This window comes from Scylla paramamosain, chromosome 40 (assembly GCF_035594125.1).
Source record: "Scylla paramamosain isolate STU-SP2022 chromosome 40, ASM3559412v1, whole genome shotgun sequence".
In the NCBI taxonomy this organism is placed as follows: domain Eukaryota; kingdom Metazoa; phylum Arthropoda; class Malacostraca; order Decapoda; family Portunidae; genus Scylla; species Scylla paramamosain.
In genome coordinates this window covers 3,863,106-3,886,342 of record NC_087190.1, presented here as the reverse complement: position 1 = coordinate 3,886,342, position 23,237 = coordinate 3,863,106, and the positions used below count along the sequence as shown (strand labels likewise).

General features: G+C 41.2%; 1 protein-coding gene and 1 long non-coding RNA gene across 7 annotated transcripts in view; one reads left to right on the top strand and one right to left on the bottom strand.

Moving 5' to 3' along the window:
* The window catches only part of LOC135092722 (uncharacterized), a 101,679-nt gene that overhangs the window by 7,627 nt on the left and 70,815 nt on the right, over positions 1 to 23,237 (bottom strand). For 4 of the 5 annotated variants that reach the window (XM_063991357.1, XM_063991359.1, XM_063991358.1 and 1 more), the window contains 8 exons: positions 20,115 to 20,273; positions 19,549 to 19,646; positions 18,631 to 18,695; positions 6,454 to 6,573; positions 5,237 to 5,364; positions 4,419 to 4,500; positions 820 to 941; positions 114 to 187 (listed from right to left, as the gene is read on the bottom strand). In XM_063991357.1, the coding sequence (XP_063847427.1) occupies positions 114 to 187; positions 820 to 941; positions 4,419 to 4,500; positions 5,237 to 5,364; positions 6,454 to 6,573; positions 18,631 to 18,695; positions 19,549 to 19,646; positions 20,115 to 20,273 (848 nt within the window). Of the gene's footprint in view, positions 1 to 113; positions 188 to 819; positions 942 to 4,418; positions 4,501 to 5,236; positions 5,365 to 6,453; positions 6,574 to 11,418; positions 12,459 to 18,630; positions 18,696 to 19,548; positions 19,647 to 20,114; positions 20,274 to 23,237 lie in introns of those variants that run through there. The other variant, XM_063991361.1, reaches the window with a different exon arrangement.
* LOC135092724 (uncharacterized) lies at positions 127 to 11,242 on the top strand. 2 transcript variants are annotated; one of them, XR_010263041.1, is made up of 4 exons: positions 127 to 239; positions 1,664 to 1,705; positions 9,053 to 9,243; positions 10,859 to 11,242. It is a non-coding gene; the product is annotated as an uncharacterized LOC135092724 (long non-coding RNA). The 2 variants fall into 2 exon arrangements; XR_010263040.1 differs by lacking the exons at positions 127 to 239; positions 1,664 to 1,705 and adding an exon at positions 7,086 to 7,238.

The following is a 23,237-nucleotide window of genomic DNA, read 5'->3' as shown; positions in this document are numbered from 1 at the left end:
TTCTTGCACCGACCCTTGTGTTCTTGTGTTCTTAATCAGTATCAGTATGAGTGTGTGTGTGAGTGAGTGTGTAGGGCAGTGACAGGACACCAGCACTAACTGTCTGCTCTCACCTCTCTCTCCCAGGTGGCTGTCTACTCTCTATCACCTCCAGCATTCTCAGGTCATTGCTGTCACTGCAGTAGTGCTGGAAGGAAGACATGATTGCCTTAGCCACATCACCACTCACCAAAATTAAGGTATATATCCATTCACTTCAATTTGTTGTCCTCACCAGTTCACAATACTCTTGCTCATTTGTAAGAGAGAGAGAGAGAGAGAGAGAGAGAGAGAGAGAGAGAGAGAGAGAGAGAGAGAGAGAGAGAGAGAGAGAGAGAGAGAGAGAGAGAGAGAGAGTGGGGCAGCCCTGTATTCTGAAACACTGTTCTCTCACCATGACTCTTTCTAATGGCACAGATGACTAGCCAGGTTCTTAAGAGTGTTTCTTCAGTTGATAATGTAGAAAACTTGTTAATCTGTCACTAGAAAAGTATAAACACTTAAAACCCATGAAACTTCAACTAGAATCTTTTGAAAGTGCAGTGCAGAAGTGTTTTAGATTTGGAACGAGAGAGAGAGAGAGAGAGAGAGAGAGAGAGAGAGAGAGTACAGAATCATCAACAAGTGTTACTCATCTGTACTTTCACTCATCAGAATAACACAATACCTGAAATGGCACACTAGTACTGTATTGTAACAGAGAGAGAGAGAGAGAGAGAGAGAGAGAGAGAGAGAGAGAGAGAGAGAGAGAGAGAGAGAGAGAGAGAGAGAGAGACAAACCTGAGCCCAGTGAAGGTAATACAGTTGTGCAGGGGACATCTCAAGGAGTGGAAGCACCAATTCTTCAGGGTCTTGGGGGTCCTCAACAGATATGCGGCGGCGGCGGGCTGGTTCCATTAACACTAAGGGCAGGGAAGGTGTGAAGGTTGTGATGCTACTACTGTTATTGCTACTGCTACTACTGTTACTGCTACTGTTGCTACTGCTACCATTCCTACTGATACTGATGCTGATACTACTACTACTATTATTAATTACCTATTTTACCACCACCACCACTACCATCATTACTATTATTACTGCTGTTACCATGATCACCACTACTACCACCACAACTAGGTAAATGTAACTAGGTAAATACACACACACACACACACACACACACACACACACACACACACACACACACACACACACACACACACACACACACACACACACTGCATAGTGGTTAGCACACTTGGCTCACAACCAAGAAGGCCCAGGTTCCAATCCCGGGCACAGCGAGGCAAATGGGCAAGCCTCTTAATGTGTAGCCCCTGTTTACCTAGCAGCAAGTAGGTACGAGATGTAACCCTAGGGGTTGTGACTTCACTGTCTGAGTGTATGGTGTGCCAGTGGTCTCAGTCCTAACCAAAGATGAGCTCTGAGCTCTTTCTGTAGGGAAACTGCTGGCTGGATGACCAGCACACGACCATAGGTGAATCACACACACGCACACACACGCACGCACACACACACACACACACACACACACACACACACACACACACACACACACACACACACACACACACACACACACACACAAGCAATAACCTCCTTCTCTTCTTTTTTCCCACAGCAGAGCAGCGACCAATACCTGAACCACTGTATTCAATGCGCAGTAAGTATTGTGGTGGTAGTGGTGGTGGTAAAAGTAATAGTAGTAGTGACAGTGGTGGTAATGGTGGTAAACATAGTCCCATAAGTAGAAGTGGTGGTGGTGGTGGTGGTGGTGGTGGTGGTGGTAGTAGTTAGTAGTAGTAGTGATAGTGGTGGTAATGGTGGTAGACATAGCCCCTTTAGTAGTAGTAGTAGTAGTAGTAGTAGTAGTAGTAGTAGTAGTAGTAGTAGTAGTAGTAGTGGTGGTGGTGGTGGTGGTGGTGGTGGTGGTAATAATAATAATAATAATAATAATAATAATAATAATAATAATAATAATAATAGTAGTAGTAGTAGTAGTAGTAGTAGTAGTAGTAGTAGTAGTAGTAGTAGTAGCAGCAGCAGCAGTAGTGATAGTGGTGGTAATGGTGGCAGACAGTCCCTTTAGTATTAATAGTAGTAGTAGTAGTAGTAGTTATAGTGGTGGTAAACATAATCCCACAAGTAGTAGTAGTGGTGGTGGTGGTGGTGGTGGTTGTTGCGGCAGTAATAATAATAATAGTAGTAGTAGTAGTAGTAGTAGTAGTAGTAGTAGTAGTAGTAGTAGTAGTAGCAGTAATAGTAGTAGTGATAATGGTGGTGATGGTAAATATAGTCCCATTACGTTAGCACCATCACCACCACTATCACTACTACTACTATTACCACCACCAGCACCACTACTACTACTAATGGGACTATGTTTACCACCATTACCACCACTACTACTACTACTACTACTACTTTTACCACCACCACTACCACCACAACAATACTCACTGTTCAGCAAGTACAGTGATTTGGGTATTGGTCACTCCTCTGCTGTGGGAAAAAACGAGAAGAAAAGAAAGTTATTGCTTGTGTGTGTATGTGTGTGTGTTTACCTGGTTGTATTTACATAGTTGTGGTTGCCAGGAGGAGGAGTCTAAGCTCGTTCTGTCCCATCTTGATATCTACTCTTATCCAGTTTCTCCTTAAAATCATGTATAGTTATTGCATTTACTACTTTTTATGCAGCTCATTCCAGATTCCTGCAGTCCTTTGCAGGAAACTGTTCTCCTTAATATCCCTTCTACACACACCCTTCTTCACCTTCTTCTCTTACTCTCTTGTGCTTTTAAAGTCTCTCACCACCAAATCGCTCCAGTCCAATTTTTCATAGCCCAACAAAATCTGATATAAGGCAATCAGGTCACCTTTCTCTCTTCCAAGGTGGCCAGGTTTAATTTCTTTAGTCTCTCTTCATATGACAAGTCTGATAGGGTTGGAGGCAACTTTGTTGCTGCTCGTTGTATTCTATTTTCTTTATTTCCCTTTTATTGCTGGGAGACAATATCACTGCTGCATATTCTAAACTAGGTCTTGTCATTGTTACAATTAAATTTCTAATCATCTCTTCATCCAGATAGTTGAATGCTGCTCTTATGTTTCTCACCAGATTATATGTTTCCCCTGTCTTCCTTCTTGCATATACCTCTGGGGACAGCTTCTCAGTGACAGTAATTCTGAGGTCTTTCTCTTCACTTATATTTCCTCATTACCAAATTTATAACTGAAGACAGGCCTCACATAACAATGCCCAAACTTCAACACCACATTTTCTTATGTTAAACTCCATTTTCCAAGTGCCACTCCAATCCTAAAACACATTCAGATCTTTCTGTAGTGCTTCACAGTCCTCAATCCTTTCCACTTTTCTCATCAATTTTGCATCATCAACACATAGATTCATGTAGCTATTCACCCCTTCCATCATATCATTCACATAGACAGCAAACATAACTGGTGCTAGTACCAACCCCTGCAGGTCACCACTAATTACCTCTCTCCATGATGACTTCCTATCTTTGACCACTGTTCTCATTTCCCTTCCTCTCAGGAAGTCACTGATCCAATGTAGGAGCACTCCTCTCACCCCACCAAACATTTCCAGTTTCCACAGCAGTCTGTTGTGGGGCACCTTATCAAAAGCTTTCTTTAAGTCTGCCCATTCCTCTCTTTCTTGTCCTATATCTATGACTCTGGGGTAGAAGCACATTAAATTCATTGTACATTACTCTGCTTTTCTAAATTTGAAATGTGTGTGTGTGTGTGTGTGTGTGTGTGTGTGTGTGTGTGTGTGTGTGTGTGTGTGTGTGTGTGTGGTGCTTTGTCTAGGCCATCATGTGTGGGGTTGCTGTGCTAGTATATGGTATATAGATAGATAACCTAATATTTTTTATGTTTGTATCCATCTCATTAATGCAAGAGTTAACCAATGTCTTTGCTCCTTCGTCCCTTCCACTGGTGAACTCGGTAATTCTCAGCCTTTCTCTGTTTTCCTCCTTCCATTACTATTGTGTCCATCTCACTGATGCAAAAGTTAAACAGTACCTTTTGTTTTTCATCATTTTTGTTTTTCCTCCTTCTATCACTATTCTGTCCACCTCACTGATGCAAGAGTTACAAAACACCAAGAAATCAGTCTATTGTAAACAAGGAGGACATGACCCAGGTGTCCAAACTGAAGTGACAAAACCAACATTAAATTAATTTCTTTGGTATTAAAAATTCACATCATTACAATTTAATCCTTCTACTGGCTGATGTATGAGAGAGAGAGAGAGAGAGAGAGAGAGAGAGAGAGAGAGAGAGAGAGAGAGAGAGAGAGAGAGAGAGAGAGAGAGAGAGAGAGAGAGAGTTGGAAGATTACTCACAGTTCCTGTTGAGATAAGCTTGCCATGCCAGATCTGTTGCCTTCATGTCAGCCCAGATTTCATTCGCTGTCAAGTCAGTCATCTGTTACCAAGACAAGATTAGTGTTGGCCACAGCAACTTCACAATACAACAAAAATACAAGGAAAATTATTAACACATTGTCATGCATTGCTTTATCTAACCTCAGGGAGAAGTGATTGAAGATCAAGGGGAACACAGAGAGTGAGATGGAGGGATGGAATTATGCTAGAACTGCAAAGATTGGGCGTCATAAAGGAAGATACAAGGGACAGAAACAACTGGAGGAAACTTGTACATGGTGCCAACCCCTCACTCTACGGAAACAGCAAAAGGAGAGGGAAAAGGGGGCATCTAATAGAGGAACATAACAAGGATGAGTAGAAATTCTCAGGATCAGTAATGAGGGGCAGGACAAGTAATTATGGGTTCAAGCTTGAAACAGTTATATTTGAAAAAAAGAGATAGGAAGGAACTGGTCCCTCAAATATAGTGGTGGATGAATGGAATAGACTCAGTAATCAGGTTATTAGTGCTAAGTCATTAAGAAGGTCTAAAAGATCAGACATATTTACAGATGGTGATAACAGGTGGAAATAGGTAGGGGTGTTTTGTAAAGGGACTGCCACATGCAGGCCTGATGAAGGTGGTGGGACTGGAAGATGCAAGGGACACAAACATCCGGAGGAGACTCATACATGGTGCCAAGCCCTCACTCTAGGGAAACAGCAAAAGGAAAAGAAGAAGTGGGAGTGAAAGAATGTCACACAGGTTTGGTTAATGACTGTGCTTGACTTACATTATAGTTTGCAGTGAGATTGTTTTGGTTTTTGTAGCTTCTTGGTCCATTGTATGTGGCATTGAATTTCTGAAGCAGTGGTTGTATGTCTCTGAGTACTTCTGTGCCTGATGGGTTGAAGGCAATCCCTGAAATTAAAAACAGCAAGAAAAGCTTCATAGATCTGCCATTATTAGTTTTGATTTAAAAATTTTTTTTGGTTGAAATTTATTGAGCATGGCTTCAGGGTCAGTTTTAAGCCCATCTGACTGATTTTATCAAACTGGGCACCGCAGCTTAAGGGGCCCCATGCCAGCAGTGACAAAGTTGCCGCTTGAAGCCTTTTCTGTATTCTAAGAGGAGGAAACCACGACCGAAAACGTGAAATGAAGGATGAGAAGTGATTATTCCTCACGAAATATAAACATACATAAATTTTTACTTTTGTAGAGTAAGGGCCCTGCCACCAGTTTTCTAATTGGGCCCCGCAATTCCTAGCACTGGCCCTGCATGGCTTGTTATATAATAGTACTATTTTGAGTAAGGAGCACTGGCCTAGAGTTACAAAAATTTATAAAAGAGGCCCACTGAGGTGAATTATCCAGTCATCATCCCTGCTTGTCATCACCCCTCCCAGTCATCATGCCTGCTAGTCATCAACCCTGCCAGTCATCACCCCTCCCAATCATCATGCCTGCCAGTCATTACCCCTCCCAGTCATCATGCCTGCCAGTCATCATCCCTCCCAGTCATCATGCCTGCCAGTCACCATGCCTACCAGTCATCACCCCTCCTAGTCATGCCTGCCAGTCATCACCCCTGCCAGTCATCATCCCTCCCAGTCATCATGCCTGCCAGTCATCACCCCTGCCAGTCACCATGCCTGCCAGTCATCACCCCTGCCAGTCACCATGCCTATCAGTCACCACACCTGCCAATCATCACCCCTCCCAGCCATCACCCCTGCCAGTCATCACCCCTCCTAGTCATCATGCCTGCTAGTCATCACCCCTGCCAGTCATCACCCCTCCCAGTCATCATGCCTGCCAGTCAGTCATCACCCCTCAGTCATTAACCCTACCAGTCATTACCCCTGCCAGTCATCATCCCTAAATCATCACCACTGCCAGTCATCATCTTTCAGTCATCACCCCTGCCAATCATCACCTCCTCCAGTCATCTACCCTACCAGTCATCATCCCTATTAATCATCACCCCTGACAGCCACAGCTACTCACCTGAGGTGTCATAGCCATGCCACATCAGATGACTAATTTGATGACCAATGGATGCATAGTGGATGTATTTTGGAACATCCCTTATTTCTTCAAAGGGTTCCTGTGTGGCATATGGGATCACTGTGGAAGAAAGAACATGGCGTGAGAACACAGCAACATAATATTGCATAAGTGTGACATGGGAACATGATACAGTATAGGAATATGACATGGAAACACAACAGAACATAGCTGAAGGAAACAGCTTAAGGTGCAGTCACACGAGCGTATTTTCAGGAGTACTCAAGCCAGCTGCACTTGCCCGTCAAAAACACAGCTTGAGGCTATTGATTTCAGGTAGATTCTGAGGAGACAATCATGCTTGTCTAATGTTCCCGGTTTCAGGAACACTTTACAGATACACAACTCCACCTGACACATAAACAGTGCTGCAGAAGAGTTACTTTAGATAGAAATCTCCATGTAAAGGATAAAATTCATCAGCACAACCTGGCAGACAAGCATGGAGCACCTGTACGACAGTATTTCTGCCACAGTGAGAAAATAATGTGTTCACTTCACTCACCCCCTGCTCCTCCATGCCTCCTCTTCATTATGTATAAAAACACAAGAATCCTATGGACCTATGCTTCTGAAGGCTCACTCTTGGTGCTGGTGAGGGAAGACAGGTTTTTGTGGTACCCAAAAGATGAATTGTACCACAAAACAAAACTCAGACAAGGCCTTCAATTCCATTGCTGAGACACAGATTCTGCAACACCCTGAACTGGATTCATTGAATGGAGGTATGAAATAATTTTGTGTCAAGTTTGTAAATGTTATTATTGGCAGATCAGAAGTGCCTAAAGGTTGGATTTCGATGTAAGCTACATGTAGGCTTGTTGTAAAGTTGATAGTGAAGGTGGTGGTGGTGTATGCTATTGGAATGCAAATTGCATTTACTTCTCTTTCTTTTAAGTTATTCAAGTATCAAGGTGTTTGAGATTCTATACACACATGTATCCTTATCTGTTGAACTGAAGGTTAGGCTATTTTTATTATGTTTGGTTAAGGTTAGATTGGCAGAGGTTAGGTTTCTCAGTTAATTTAGACCATATATACCTCACTCAAGAGAAATGGAATGATATATTTTCTACATTCTCATTTCAATATTTAAATATCACAATAACGATTTTGGCAGTTTTCAGTTTCACCCAATCAGTGATTTTCTGTAAGGTTAATTAAGGTTAGGTTGGATTAACTTCGGTTAGTTATACTATTCCCAAGATCAACTGAGATGAAGGGAGGTTAGGTTAAACCCCTTTCACAGTATGCAGTTTGCTGCCGCGTCTTGGTGCAGCTGCCGGATTGGAAATGCTTGCAGTTGCTGCCACACAATCATCCGACTGCTGCATACATTGAGACCCAACCTTCTTCACAGTTTGCTCACAGTTTGCAGCAACAAGTACTACTGGATGGATCATAGGAGATTATTGCATGCATATTTAACTGGCATGAAAGGGAATATAATTACACAAACAACTCAACAGTCTGAGGAATACAAGAAGCATATTCATGCCTTCATTAACCATTTTACTACTAGTTAACCATTCCATTATCATCTAGTACAACCTTTAAAGGAATATATATATATATATATATATATATATATATATATATATATATATATATATATATATATATATATATATATATATATATATATATATATAACTTTTTTTTTTTAATGTAGTACTATCTTGCTGCATGGTCAGAGATAAATCTTGTGGAAGTGCACTAGATATGTCTGTCATAGACATATCTGTGCAGCTACTAGCCATACAGTGTGAAGACTTCTATTTAAATTTAAAGCCCACTATCACCACGCACAGGTACGGGGCTAGACAGGTCCAGTGGGACGCTGCAACTATATCCAATCCTGGACTGGTCAATCACTCACACCCACACAGTGTAAAGAGGGACACACAAACTATCAGTCAACTGATGTGGCAGCAAACCACATAGTGTGAAAGGCACCTTAGGTTTACCATCTCCCAAGATCAATGGGGATGAAGGGAGGTTAGGTTAAGTTTATCATTCCCTAAGATTGCTTGGAATGTGGGGAGTAGACATAACTTGAAAATGGGCATTATTTGAATACTTGACATTTGTGACAGAAAACAGATATAGATTCAATTAGTTCACTGCATGTATCACCAGAAAATCATTGGCAAGGTGAAGCTGAAAATTCACCAAAAAATTTTGCTTCTTTGCATTATGTCCTACCAATTCTGGTATTATATATATATATATATATATATATATATATATATATATATATATATATATATATATATATATATATATATATATATATATATATATATATGAGTGCATTTTGCTCTAAATATTTAGACATGAAAAATTATATTAAAACAGGATTTTGATGCTGTGCAGAATTACTGAAATTTTGTGTGATTGCATTTTCTATATTTTAATAACTTGTGAACCAGTTACCAATTTTCTTTTGCTCCACAATGTACAACTTATGACAGTGAAAAATTCAGTGCACATTGTGTTATTTTTTTCCTGCAAACTAACATAGAGCTTTGTCTTACAGATCAAGGTCAATCAAAATTCAAGAATTTGCAGACATACTTCCTGACTCGACACAGTAAGATTCCTAGCAGCTCTGCAGGATGTCCAGGTGTTATGTGGCCACTGTAAGATGCAGCTACATTTTTGCTGGATGGACAGGTTGGGCAAACAAGGAATACATCCACCCTTGAGTTGCCACCTGCTAACAATGAAGTAAGTTTTCAAACTTGTAATTTTTTTTTCTTTTTACCAAAAAGAAAGGATAACTATGTTTTTATGATAAATGTCTCCACTGCACATATTACATATACAATGCAGCATAAATTTATGGTTTTAGTTAAAGCCTGACTTGCTTATTCCCTTAGATTACATTATTAAAAAGATAACCAACCAAATTATGCTTACTTGATCACTATGAGCCAAATTAGTCAGTACACCTTGTCTCAGCCTATAGGATTAAACAGAGAGAGAGAGAGAGAGAGAGAGAGAGAGAGAGAGAGAGAGAGAGAGAGAGAGAGAGAGAGAGAGAGAGAGAGAGAGAGAGAGAGAGAGAGAGAAGAAAGACAAGTTGGGGGCAAGACTTAGACGTGTCTTGGATGCGTAGCCTGAAGCACCTAAGATAACATCCACGCAGTCACTTATATTCCCCATGTAAATTTTCTTACTTCCCCTTATCCATTTAATCTGAGTCTCATTCAGTATTTAATAGAAGAGTTGCTCTTGACAATGAAATAATCTTTCTCATCATCATCTAGCCCCCCCCTAGGTTGATCATTAGAATTTTAAGAAGTCGTGTCTTTTGTTCATATAACCAGTGCTGGGAACAGTGGTGGGAAAATGTACATATGTATGTACCCTCCCTTCTCCCTGTAGCAGCAGAGGGAATGTTGGGTGTCCTTTCCCACAGTTAGTCACTATCCAGCACTTGGACAGAGCAGATGTATTGAGATGAGCACTAATATCTGACAGAGATTGAGGTGGGATAAGAGTTAGTTGGGTCAGTTGCCTTAAGGTGATAAGTGAGTCATCACTGGCCATATGCCCTGGCCTACTTATATAGAATAGGAGTCTCCATAGTAATCTGCCAGAGAGGGTAGTTGTGTATAACATACTCCATACCCAGGGAAGTGACTCCTTGGCTGTGTGTGTGTGTGTGTCCAGGCCGAGCTCTTGTATACTGAGTGATGAATGACCCTCCTGTGTGTTTGTGGGCACTAATTTGTAGTTTTCTGTCTCTTGGTCAGTGAGCTTGTTTGTCTTAAATGCTACTGCTGGCTGATGCTGTTCAGCCAGAGAGGACTTAAGTGATTACTCCCTCCTCCTGACAAGGCCTGCTGTCCAGGAGGCAGTAAACGACACTACTCAGCTTGAGGCTATAACATACTGTTGGACAGTAGGTGGATTTGTTATGAAGGGTGGCTGTCCAGTGTGTTATACCTTGGCCAGAGATGTGTTAGTGTTTGTTATAATTGTTTTTTATTAGACATTGTTGTCGATCCTTTCACAGCTGTGGGAGTTAATTGTTGTTAGAGTATTTCCCTTATCTGTAGGTAGGTAAAACAGACTTCAATTAGTGTGACCTGGTGTTACGACTGTTGTAAAAAAAGGTGCAGGAGTCACAAGGGACCCTGTACCCCTATATTTGAGCCCTGCACACAGTCCACATAGGAGGTAGCTCAGGGAAGCTAGTCCATGTGTGACAGCTCTGTGAAGGAGCTGGGAACTGTGGTTGTAAGAGTAACTATATTCCATGTTAGTGTTTTTAAGTCTCTGCTGATCTTACTTCTCTGGAAACACATGTAAGTTTGATAATGGATGTCTATTTCAGGCAAGAATGCATTAAAAGTGAAGTAATTTCTAGAACAACTCCCCAGTCCTGATGGTGTGCCTTTGCTTTCTTCAGGTGTTAGTTCACCACTGTTTGTCGCATCATCTACACCAGAACCTGATATATTATCAAGACGTGTCACTAATCTGGCAAAAAAGAAAACTGTAAAGTCTTGGAATCCTGTTAATGATTCAGTAGTAGCACTGAGGCAGTATTTTCAAGAAAACAAAGCCAATAAAATTTCAGCTAGTGTGAGACACATTGTCCCAACTGCAGCACAACTACTACTATTAGCTATATGGCTTAGGCTCCTAAAATTTCCAAACTTATTGAGGGCAAAATTAATGATAACAATAATGTATAGTGCTAGTCATTAAAGTAACTTACTGGAGTCATTAAAATAATTTATTTTATCCTTTACAGCTTTAATAAACAAAAATTATGTATAGGTATTTTTCTAATATACATCTGCAAGGCAAGTTTAAACAGAAAAATTATAAAAGAAATAATGAAAAAGTGTGAACTTATTTATATTATACAAAAGGGATGGATAGATACTGTGAGTGAAAACATAAAGAGAAGAGGATTGAATGTGTGTGAGAGTCATGTGTCTTGTATTAGCTATCCTCCTTTCTGAGGGAGACTGCCTTGGTATACATATGTGCTACATTACAGAATATGAAGGATATCCATTAGTGAAGGGCCATATCTCTCTACCATGAAGTACTTCACCACTGAAGTATGCACTGAAGATCTCCTACACTTCCTTTGCATTCCTGCTGCATCCCCTCCCTATAGTCTGCAAATCTTGCAGTGAAGCATGTGTATGCTGGTGCATTTGCCCTCGCTGCAACCTACCATTTTGGACATGCTCCATGTCAAGAAGTTCTGGTGGTGAGGTGTCTTTTGATTTCTCCTGCATCAAATTATAGAGAACTGTGGCAGCAAGGGTGATGTCTTTCATAAGCTTGGGAGCAGTTTTAATAGTTTGTTAGAATACCTGGAAACAGGTTGCCTGAATTCCAAATGCATTCTCTTAAGTTCTGTGAGCATGGAACAATCAATAGTTGAAGATTTATCTCTCCTGTGTTTCACTTTGGCCTGGTTTATTAGATGCTCCTTTAAAGGAAAAGCATCATCTCCAATTAATACACATAGGAACTGCTAATCCATAAAAGGAATATTCTATTGCCCTGGGATATTCAGCAGCTTTTGTTCCACAGCTTCCTTGAGGGTGCATCTATCCCACATAGCACTGTCACTTGCCCTCCCACAAGCACCAACATCCACATAGAGGAACTGGCAGTCAGCATCAACAAGAACCATCATTATCACACTATAATTAACTTTGTAATCATAACAGTTTGATCCAGAATTGGGTGGCTTCTGTATTAAAATTAATTTCCCATCTAATGTTCCAATGCACATGGGGAAATTCCATTGGTGATAAAAGGTACTAGCCACTTTCAGACACTCCTCTGTACATGGAAGCTTCACATATTCTGTAGGACTTGATATATTGGCCTACAAAATGATGGAACAATCATTGACATGAGGTTGTGGTTTATCCTAAATTGACAGGACAGTGACTGGTAGGATTCTGAAAAAAATAAGAAATAAGATTAAAGCTTCAGCAAAATATTGCAAACCTACTTCTTATCTAAAATGTAATAAAATTAGCCACCCCAACCTAACCATAGACAAATCACCTTCAAAACATATCCACCCTTCTGGTTAGATTTGATGTTTGTTTAAAATTTTAAATTAAATGTGATCATTGAATGCATAGATATGCGATCTATTTTCATCATTATCACCAAAAACAAATATAAATCTGAAAACTTAACCAAGAAAAGGATGACATATAGAAATAACTAAATAAGTAGCCAATCAATCCTGCCCTTTGTTATCTTGTGGTTTTGTGGTTCTCACATTTGTTAGGTTAAGTTTGGTTAGGATAATCTAGGCTAGGGTAGGTGAGATATGTTAGGCTGGGATAAGTTGGTTTAAGTTATGGTATGTTAGGATATTTCATGTTAGGCTATGTTTGACAGACTAGGGTTCTTATTTAATTGGTCTAGCTAAAAAAAAAAATACAAAAGAATTTACAACCTGAGTTTACTGAAAGACAACCAGATATTTATTAAGATTAGAACCTATCTCATTGAGGCAATTCCTACCTTTCTCAGAGATTTCATATCATTCTATGGATTCTGAATTCCATATAATGATATGTATGCATCAAAAGTTCCTTGGAACTTAACTAGCAACTTTAAAAAAAAAAAATTCCATTTTGGTGTACCTTGCCACAGCCAGAGAACAAAGGTTAGGTTAGGGTTAAGATTTATTAAAAACTCATCAAAATCCACCAGAAAAATGTATTTAGGCACCACTGAGACAGGTCCTAATCTTAATATTTACCACACACATCAAAGCATTGTGTTAATGCAACAAAAATTATAATGTATAATCTAATGTTTCTGGCTGGTGTATTTTTGTTCTTCCTTACATTTGATTGCCTAGTTTATATCCAGTAAGTTTTTGTCCTACACTCTTAACAATGAGGGGCTTCACAAGTTTTTTACAACTGCATTTTTTAGAATTTCTTACCTGTTGCTAAATACCAAAATGTCAGATTGAGACGTTCAGCGGCAGTTACAGCTTGACACGTGTTTGTGTTCTTTTTCTGTATGAGAGTGACTAAAGCTAGGAGCTCATTAAACTGCCCCTCACTAAGACGCAGCCACTGCCTGAAGGTAGACGGGTCCTCCCGTCACAGCTCTCTCAGTAGTCAAAAGGCTACACTCTTCTCTCTCCTCCTCAAGAGCAGCTGACGTCTCCACAGCATATTCTTCTTATCCTCTTCAAGTTTCTGCTTCTTTTTTAAGAGCAGCAACATTGCAATGGCAGCAGCTTCATCCTTAGAGGCCATCATGACAACAGCATGTGTCCACTTTTGTTTTTGATGAAGTATATACTACTCCAGCTCAGCCCGGCACTGAATCATGCTGCTCGACAAAATATCAGCTAGCACCAAACCAGCACTATGTGAACATCCCACCATCACTACCAGCTGCAAAATCACTGGTGCAAGATGGTATAGACTTGAGAATTGTTAAAAAAAAAAAAAAAAAAAAAACTCATATGACTGCAGCTTTAGAAACATAATATAACATGAGAACATAGGAACATAAAATAGTATAAGAACATAGGAACATAACATAGCGTGAGCATAAAAAAAGGGGGCCCACTGAGATGCCAGTCCCTGAATAGGGCTCAAAGTTGCTGTCAAAAATTAAAGGAAAATCTCTTACAACCTCCCTCTTAAAGGAATTCAAGTCATGGGAAGATGGAAATACAGAAGAAGGCAGGGACTTCCAGATTTTACCAGAGAATATTGTGCACCAAACTAATCAGAAAATTAAAGGTATAATTAATAATGTCTTGCCATTTCTCCGTAGGAGCTGCTCTTCATAATCTATGTCATCATCCATGGTAAGACCAGCTTTGTCACCTATCACATCTGCCAAATCTCCATTAGGATCTTCTATAAAGTCAGGGGCTGTGTCTGTAGAGTCTGTTGTAAGCACTAATTAATCAAGCACCCAGTCACGTAAGCTGATAAGCTCTCATCTCCAAGCTGCAGTGCATATTTACCAAAATTTGCAAGGCTTTTATTTTGCAGAGGGTAGCTAGCTAGCCCCCTCAGCTCTCCCCCATCCACTGCTGTGATGTCATAAGTGGCTAACTCATGATTGGCTGCTGCCTGCCTGCCCCTCTCTCTCTCTCTCTCTCTCTCTGAACCATTGTAATCCTACTATTGTCTGTTACAATGATCTTTCTTCCTTCATCCCCCTCTCTCTCTCTCTCTCTCTCTCTCTCTCTCTCTCTCTCTCTCTCTCTCTCTCTCTCTCTCTCTCTCTCTCTCTCTCTCTCTCTCTCTCTCTCTCTCTCTCTCTCTCTCTCTCTCATCGTAATCCTACTATTGTCTGTTACAATGATCATCCTTACTTTGTTCCTCTCTCTCTCTCTCTCTCTCTCTCTCTCTCTCTCTCTCTCTCTCTCTCTCTCTCTCTCTCTCTCTCTCTCTCTCTCTCTCTCTCCATTTATCTTCTAGTTTCATGGGTAACATGTATACAGAGCTTTGGGGATGAACTTGTCAATCATGACCTTGAATTCAGTGTCCAGTAAAACAGCTGATGTGGGTGGGGGTGGTTGGGTATGTTGTTGAGTGGAGGTGGAAGTCCATTGCCATGGCAACTCCCACCTGAAATCACTTCCAATATAGCCACTCACTCACCTGACCTTTCAGATCATAGTAACAGACAAGAATGGGATTACCATGTCTCAAGAGACAGAGAGAGAGAGAGAGAAAGAGAGAGAGAGAGAGAGAGAGAGAGAGAGAACCTTAGCACCTTTTGAAAATGTTATGCCTCCCGTCTCCAAAATCCTCCATATCACTGCCTTGCATATCAGTTCAAAATCAGCATGATTTTTGGTTGAGTTTTTAATTTCACATATCATGTCATCACAAGATTGAACCAAGCTACTGGACTTACTTAGCACTCACATTATGTCTTTATAGTTTTATCATGAAATTATGCAGGAGAGAAAGTAGAACACACACAAACACGCAGATCACACTGCTTGATTGTGTGACACGCACCCTTTTACCCCTCACTTATATACTAAAACCCACATACAAACACAGAAAAAAAAAATACACAGAAATTTATCGTACAGCTGGCAAGGTGGCCATCAGTAGTGAACTCATTGATCACTGATTTTCATCTGCTGTCATATTGCTTTGCAAGCGATCAAAACAAAAGTAAAAAAAATATCATAGATTAGACCAATTTTTTTACTGATTTTTTTTTACAGTCATTCCTCATCAATTTTGTACGACATAGTGAGAATAATTTCCTAAAACTCCCTCTTGTTTAGAATTTTGTTTTATTTGGGAAAATCAGTTAGGGTTGGTTGTTTTCAACCCACCCTAAACAAGGTTATGAAGGTTTAGGTCAAGAAAAAGAGTGAGGAATATACACCTCCATGCCAGACACTATCACCTCTTTTATGTTCTTGGCAAACAGAAATGGGTCTCTGACACAGAAGCAGTAGTCATTCCAAGGAAAATCAGCAAAATCCCAACTAGCAGAGGCAAAATGCCAGAAGCCAAAGCTGGTGGTGAACAGAGAAGTCTCCAAGAATGGAGATCTCTGCAAAAGAGAAGAGTCAAAATGTGCTACACTTTGGAAATGAAGTAGTCAAAGAATTTCTTATAGTCAGAGGAGTTAGGTGAGAGGTATACAGCACAGATAAATTTAGTTTGAGAGCGACTCTGTAGTTGTAGCCAGAACGTAACATGAGGACACTGCCTAAGAACCAAAAGAATTATCCAAAACTTGAGAAAAGTCTTGAAACCGCCCTTGTGCAACAGTCCAAATTAAAGACAGAAGGAAATACAGGAGCAAGATGACACACACAAGAGAAAGAACAGAAATGAAAAAGCTTAGGTAGAAAATGGGTGTATCACTCGGAGAACATCTACCAAACAAAGAAGGGAGAAGGAGCACGGGAGTGGAATGCATAAAAGAGTGGGAGAAGACTGTCACCAAGGGGGAGGTGCAAGTTGAAAACTTATTGAGAAGACTGGACACCAAAAAAAAGCCAAAGCCACTGACCCCAATGACATAAGTCCTCAACTACTAAAACAGTGTGCCCAGGGGTGGCAGTCCTCAATAAAGTCTTCTCAGCCTGCTTGCAACAAAACATCTGGCCCTCAGTGTGAAAGGAGCTCAGGGGGTTCCTGTCCACAAGAGGGGTTCCAGGTCTGACCCCAAAAAAATATAGACCCTACTACTACTACTACTGTCAGTGGTGGGGAAAGTGTTCGAGAGGATCATGGCTGAGGTAATCTGTTGTCACCCTGACAAAAATTTCCTCCTCTCGGACCATCAGTTTAGGCCCAGACCTGGATGGTCCACCTCTGACCTGCTGATGCTTCAAACAAGACACTGGCAGGACTCCCTAAATGAAGAACAGAACACTACTGTTGTATCCCTGGACATCGTCGGTGCTTTTGATAGGGTGTGGCATGGAGGCCTGCTGGAAAAACTTTGTGCTAAAGGCATCCTGGGCGACCTCCTGCTGCTTCTAGGTAACTACCTACAAGGAAATACCCTGCAGGTGATCATCAATGGACAAGCAGCAGAGTCCCTGCCAGTGGAAGCATCAATACCACAGGGCCCTGTGCTGGGGCCAGTCCTGTGGAATGTCTATGTGGACAATCTTCTCCAGCATCTGCCAACAATCTCAGCATTTGCTGATGATTTTACCCTATCCTGCACATATCCCCAACAAGATGGCAGGCAAGCCGCTGAGGACATCAACCAACAGCTAAGGGTGAGTGGGGTGCACGCTGGCAGGTAACCTTTGCCCCTGAGAAGACCAAGGCAATGGTGGTGTCTTGGTCTCCAGCTGCTGGACCAGCAGTGGATGGAAGACTATTTTTTTGGTGGTGTTCTTCTCCTACTCCAAGGGTCTGTCAAGATTCTGGGAGTGGAGGTGGACCAAGCACTGTGCTTCAATGTTCACATCAAGACCATCATCAAAAAGGCTTCCTCTCAGAGTCTCTGCCCTGCAAAGGATGGCTGCCTTTCTTGACAAGAGAGGGAGGCTCCTCTATGAGGCCCAAATACAGCCATTACTGGAGTATGTTTCTCTCTCCTAGATGTCAAGCACTGCCTTCCACTCCAAGAGACTGGACTGCATCCAATGCCAGGCTCTGCAACTAGAGGATGCTGCAGATCCCCTACCCAGCCTCAATCTGTGAGTCCCCTCAACTCACTGGAACACCGCAGGGATGTTGCAGCGATAGTGGTGTTCCACAAGGAGCAGGTGCAGGGAGTGCCGCATCTGGCTGGGTTTAGCCAATCTCCAAGAGCCACTGCACAGTGCACAAGCATGGTGCACTTGGACTGTGTTGTAGTGGAGGTGCCACACTCCAGAGCCAGCCAGCACCAGTGCACCTTTGTGGTCAGTGTCTCCAAGATGTGGAACATTTTCATAGCCACTGTGCCTCAAATCCATCATATGAACACCCAAATGTTAAAGTGATGGCCCATACCTGGAGATGGACACAGCACAACCTCAGGACACCAGAACACTGATAGTGAATGCTACACACAAACATCCACACTCACACCACACATAGTGACAGACACATGAGTAACTCTCAGTTTATTAAATGGGAGACAGACAGACTGAAAAGATTCATGTCTCAAGTCACTTACTGTGTAATTGCATATATATATATATATATATATATATATATATATTTATCTTTTAATAGTAGACTTAGTTAAAGTTAGGGCCCTTTAAACAGGTGGTACATAGTAGTGCACCTTTGGACACAAGCACTGATATATCTTTGAATGAAAAAATAAAGTAAAATAAATAAGAAAGTAGATGGTTTGGTTGCACAGTAAGCAGAGAAAGACCAGGAACCAATTAAAAGAGTGGAGAAAACCAGTTGAGGGAAGAAAATCGAGGGGAAGACAGAGAGTGGGATGGAGGGATGGTGGTAGAATTGCAAAGGATGTGAGTCAAAGAGGAAGCTGCAAGGGACAGAAACAACTGGAGGAGGCTCGTACATGGTGGCAACCCTCACTCTAGGGAAATGGCCAAAGGAGAAGGAGAAGAGTTGACATACGCAAGTGAAGCAAGCAAATGTGTACACTGTAAGGTCATTGCATTATTGCCACACCTACTTATTCTGTTTAACACGTAGTTGTAGACACCAAATGGGTCATATGGACGCGCAAACACCCTCCACCTGAAGGAGAAATGAAACTGTAGTAAAAAGAATTCATCCATCCTTTCTCCTCACACACTGTCCATCCATCCATCCACACCCAAGCAATCCAAGCCATCCTAACAGGCCTTTGTCCAACCTCCCCGGACACCCACGTCAGCCATCCTTCATCCATCTGCTCCACACATCCATGCCATCCTTAGACTCCATCCTGTCACATCAACCATCCTTCATCCATCTGCTCCATGCACCCAAGCCATCCTAAGACTCCATCCAGTCACATCAACCATCCTTCATTCATCCTACTTACACACCTAAGCCATCTTGACACTCCACCCAGTCCTGTCAATTTAACTTTAGTGAGGTTATGTTGGGTTAAGTTAGATTAAGACAGGTTAGGTTACACCACTTCATGTTTGGTTAGGATAGGTTAAGGTAATTTAGGTTACACTACTTAATGATTGGTTAAGTTAGATTAAGTTTCTTCAGGTCAGGTTGAGGCAGGTTAGGGTACACTACTTAACGACTGGTTCAGTTAGATTAGGTTTCTTTAAGTTAGTTAGGTTAGGTTACACAACTTTGCTTAAGTTATATTAGGTTACATTAATCTGTTTAAGTAAGGTTAGGTTTCATTAAGTTGGGTTGTTTGGTTAAGGTAGGTTAAGTTACACGATTTTGATTAAATTAGGTTAGATCAGATTGAATTAAGCTAATCTAAGTTACATTAAGTTGGTTAAATTAGGTTAAGTTAGGTTAGGTTAGGTTACACAACTTTACATTTGTTAAGTTATGTTAGGATAAATTAACTTAATTTAAGCAAAGTTACATTAGGTTACACTACTTTGGTTAAGTTAGGTTAGGTTAGGTTACATACATGTCAGTTGTGCCTTTCTCATACGTGTTCCTCATGAGAGTACTGCGATGGGTGAGGAGCAGCAGGCTGTTGTGTAGGAAGTCACCACTCAGGCTTACCTGTTGGTGGGAGCTGCAGTAAGGTATTGAGAGACTGGAATGGGAATCTGTCAGTCTTTTAAAAACTGAAATGGAAATCCATCAGTCTTTCAAGGATTCTAGGATTCTAGATTGTCTTTCATAAGTCAGAACTGAATGGAATGGGAATCTGTCAGTCTCTTAGAAACTGAAGATTGTCATTAATTCAGAATGAATGACATTTTAGTTTCTGAGGTGTCTTGATGCTCATTTTGAAACAATTAGATTCTAGAGAGGAAGAAAGAAGTGAAATATTACCAGTGAAAAAGATGAAGGAGTGAAGGTACTGGTTAACTCTTGCATCAGTGAGGTGGAGAGGATAGTGATGAAGAAGTGAAGATACTGGTTAACTCTTGCATCAGTGAGGTGGACAAAATAGACAAAAAATTCACAAGTTGCCACTATGTGTGACTCAGGCAGTTTGGTTATGAGAGTAACAATATTTCTTACCCCTTCCATGCTCTTGGTGGCCACTTCTCCATCTACTTTGTTGAGTTTAACCACGTTATCCATCATGTCTCTCAGCTTGTCTTGGAAGCCTTCTGCTGTTGACAACTTCCCCAGTACCCTCAGTCCTTCCTGCTTGATGCTCTCTGCAATCTCATCAATCTGGAACCATTTCAGTTAGTTTGTGTGTGGGTTTGGGGACAGCTATGATCTGGCAAGTCTAAACTGGTACATATGACGTATAATCCTCCAGGTGCTCTGCCAAACCATCCATCTCTCAGCATGTTTTTCGTTTTTTTCATCTGTAAATCACCAAAATATTCTGTATTTTCATATTGTAACACAAAGCTATTATTTTTTATGAATAATCCATTTTTTTGTTCTGGAACATAAATAACTCAGCATAACACATGATATCTTGCTTGTGTGGCACTGCCAGGGACAGCTGTCACCCCAATGCCCCACCACACCAGCATCACACGAGGCCAGGTCATTGCATGTGCAGCACTCAGATCTATCACAGTGGAAGCCTCTTCACACATATAAACTGTCAAGCAAAGGATGTTATGATAAAGTAAATCACTACTTCCAAAGACAGAAGGAAAATTAAGGAGTTCTTATTGGTATTTCAATGGTTAGACAGTAGCAGCAACAAAAGTGAGCAAACGAACACTGGATAGAATGTGCAAACAACCATAATGAAGGGAATGATGAGTTGACCAAATTACCTCCTCCCAGGAAATGGCACAGATGGATGTAACAGGGATCAGTTTGACAACACTACACTAGAAGGATTTTACTTGACCAAATTACCTCCTCCCAGGAAATGGCACAGATGGATGTAACAGGGATCAGTTTGACAACACTACACTAGAAGGATTTTACATCAGTTAAGATTTGCCAGACCGTTGTGGGTTGTCTGGGCATTTGGGGACACCTAATGTGTTGTCTGTGGGTTTGGGGACACCTAGAGAGGCAAGACTGCAGTGAGGCAGAGGACAACTGATTCTCCAGTAGAGTGGTGAATGAATGGAACAGATTCAGGAGTCAGGTTGTCAGTGCCAGGTCAATGGGGAGCTTTGATTTGGGGACACCTAGAGAGGCAAGACTGAGGTGAGGTAGAGGACAACCAATTCTCCAGTAGTGTGGTTAATGAATGGAACAGACTCAGGAGTCAGGTTATCAGTGCCAGGTCAATGGGGAGCTTTGAATGAATCATAGATAATTTTATGGGTAAAGATGATGCATGACAGGCATGCATACTTTATACAGGGGGATTGTACCATTCCTTAGAGTGGTAGATGAATAGAATAGACTTGGTAATTAGGTTGTCAGTGCTGAGTCAGTAGGGAGCTTTAAAAGATGATAGATGGAAATAGGAAGCCATGTGTAGGCTTCATGGCCTCTTATATTCATATGTTCTTGGGTTTTCTTATGCTCTTAAACTGTGGCACAAAAACTGATGAACACTTTTCAAATACTGCAGTAGCTAGCATCAATTATCTATCTATACACCAGGCTGGCAAACCCACATGGGGTAGAACAGACAAGGCACCACACACTCACACATATACTTCATTCACACAATAAGCCAGGGCCATCTACCTATCAACTGTGGCAGCTTAGCATAAATGGGCTAAGACCAGGTTGTAGTGTGGAATTTACCTTGGGTTTGGGCAAACCTAAATTAAACTAAGCACTCTATACTACACAGGCCTGAGATATGTAGGTACTTAGGTATCTTGGATGGAAGTCTACTTGGAATGGTAATAAGCTGAGAAGGAGTGGAGTGACTGCTCTGTATGGTAGCCGGGGTGTAACTCACTCTTTTGAGTGTAACTGCCTCAAGTCCAACTAGGATTGTAACTGCTACTTATATCTGAGTGTAACTGATACCACTGTTTATGAAGCAGGCTGACAACAGTTATGTTCCTGGAGTGTGGACCTATTCAATCCTGATTCTGATTGGTTCATCCACTCTTTTAACATGGATTGTTAGTCTTAAATTGATACTAGTACTTTTTTTTATGTAGGAGGGACACTGGCCAAGGGCAACAAAAATCCAATAAAAAAAAAGCCCACTGAGATGCCAGTCCCATAAAAGGGTTCAAAGAGGTAGTCAAAAATTGAAGGATAAGTGTCTTCAAACCTCCCTCTTGAAGGAATTCAAGTCATAGGAAGGTGGAAATACAGAAGCAGGCATAGAGTTCCAGAGTTTACCAAAGAAAGGAATAAATGACTGAGAATACTGGTTAACTCTTGAATTAGAGAGATGGACAGAATCTGGGTGAGAGAAAGAAGAAACTCTTGTGCAGCGAAGCCACGGGAGGAGGGGAGGCATGCAGTTAGCAAGATCAGAAGAGCAGTTAGCATGAAAATAGTGGTAGAGGACAGCTAGAGATGCAACATTGTGGTGATGAGAGAGAGACTGAAGACAGGCAGTTAGAAGAGAGGAGTTGATGAGATGAAAAACTTTTGATTCCACCCTGTCTAGAAAAGTGGTATGAGTGGAACCACCCCCAGACATGTGAAGCATACTCCATACATGGATGGATAAGGCCCTTGTACAGAGTTACCAACTGGGGGGAGGGGTGAGAAAAACTGGCGGAGACGTCTCAGAACGTCTAAATTCATACAAGCTGTTTTAGCTAGAGATGAGATGTGAAGTTTCCAGTTCAGGTTATAAGTAAGGGACAGACTGAGTGTAATGAGACTGCAACGCTTGGTGGCAACTCCAAGCTTTATTCAACAAAATACCAGGCTCTCATATCTGTAACAGATACAGACAAAAATAACTACCGACAATTACACAACACATTAACTCAATATAAACAATTAATGACAATCATGCAACACAGCACGAACACAGTACATAACAGGACAAAACAACATAAATACACACACAAACTCACACATTAATAGAAGGAAACAGCTGGGTCTGCACTGGCCTGTGGTACCATTGTGACTGACGATACACAGTGCTACCAAACGTGAAAACAGTAACGCCAATCAGTGTTGCCAATGTACAATAATTACCACACTGAGGATGTTCAGTGTAGAGGAGGGGGACAGTTTAGTGTCATTGAAGAAGAGGGGATAGTTGTCTGGAAGGTTGTGTTGAGTTGA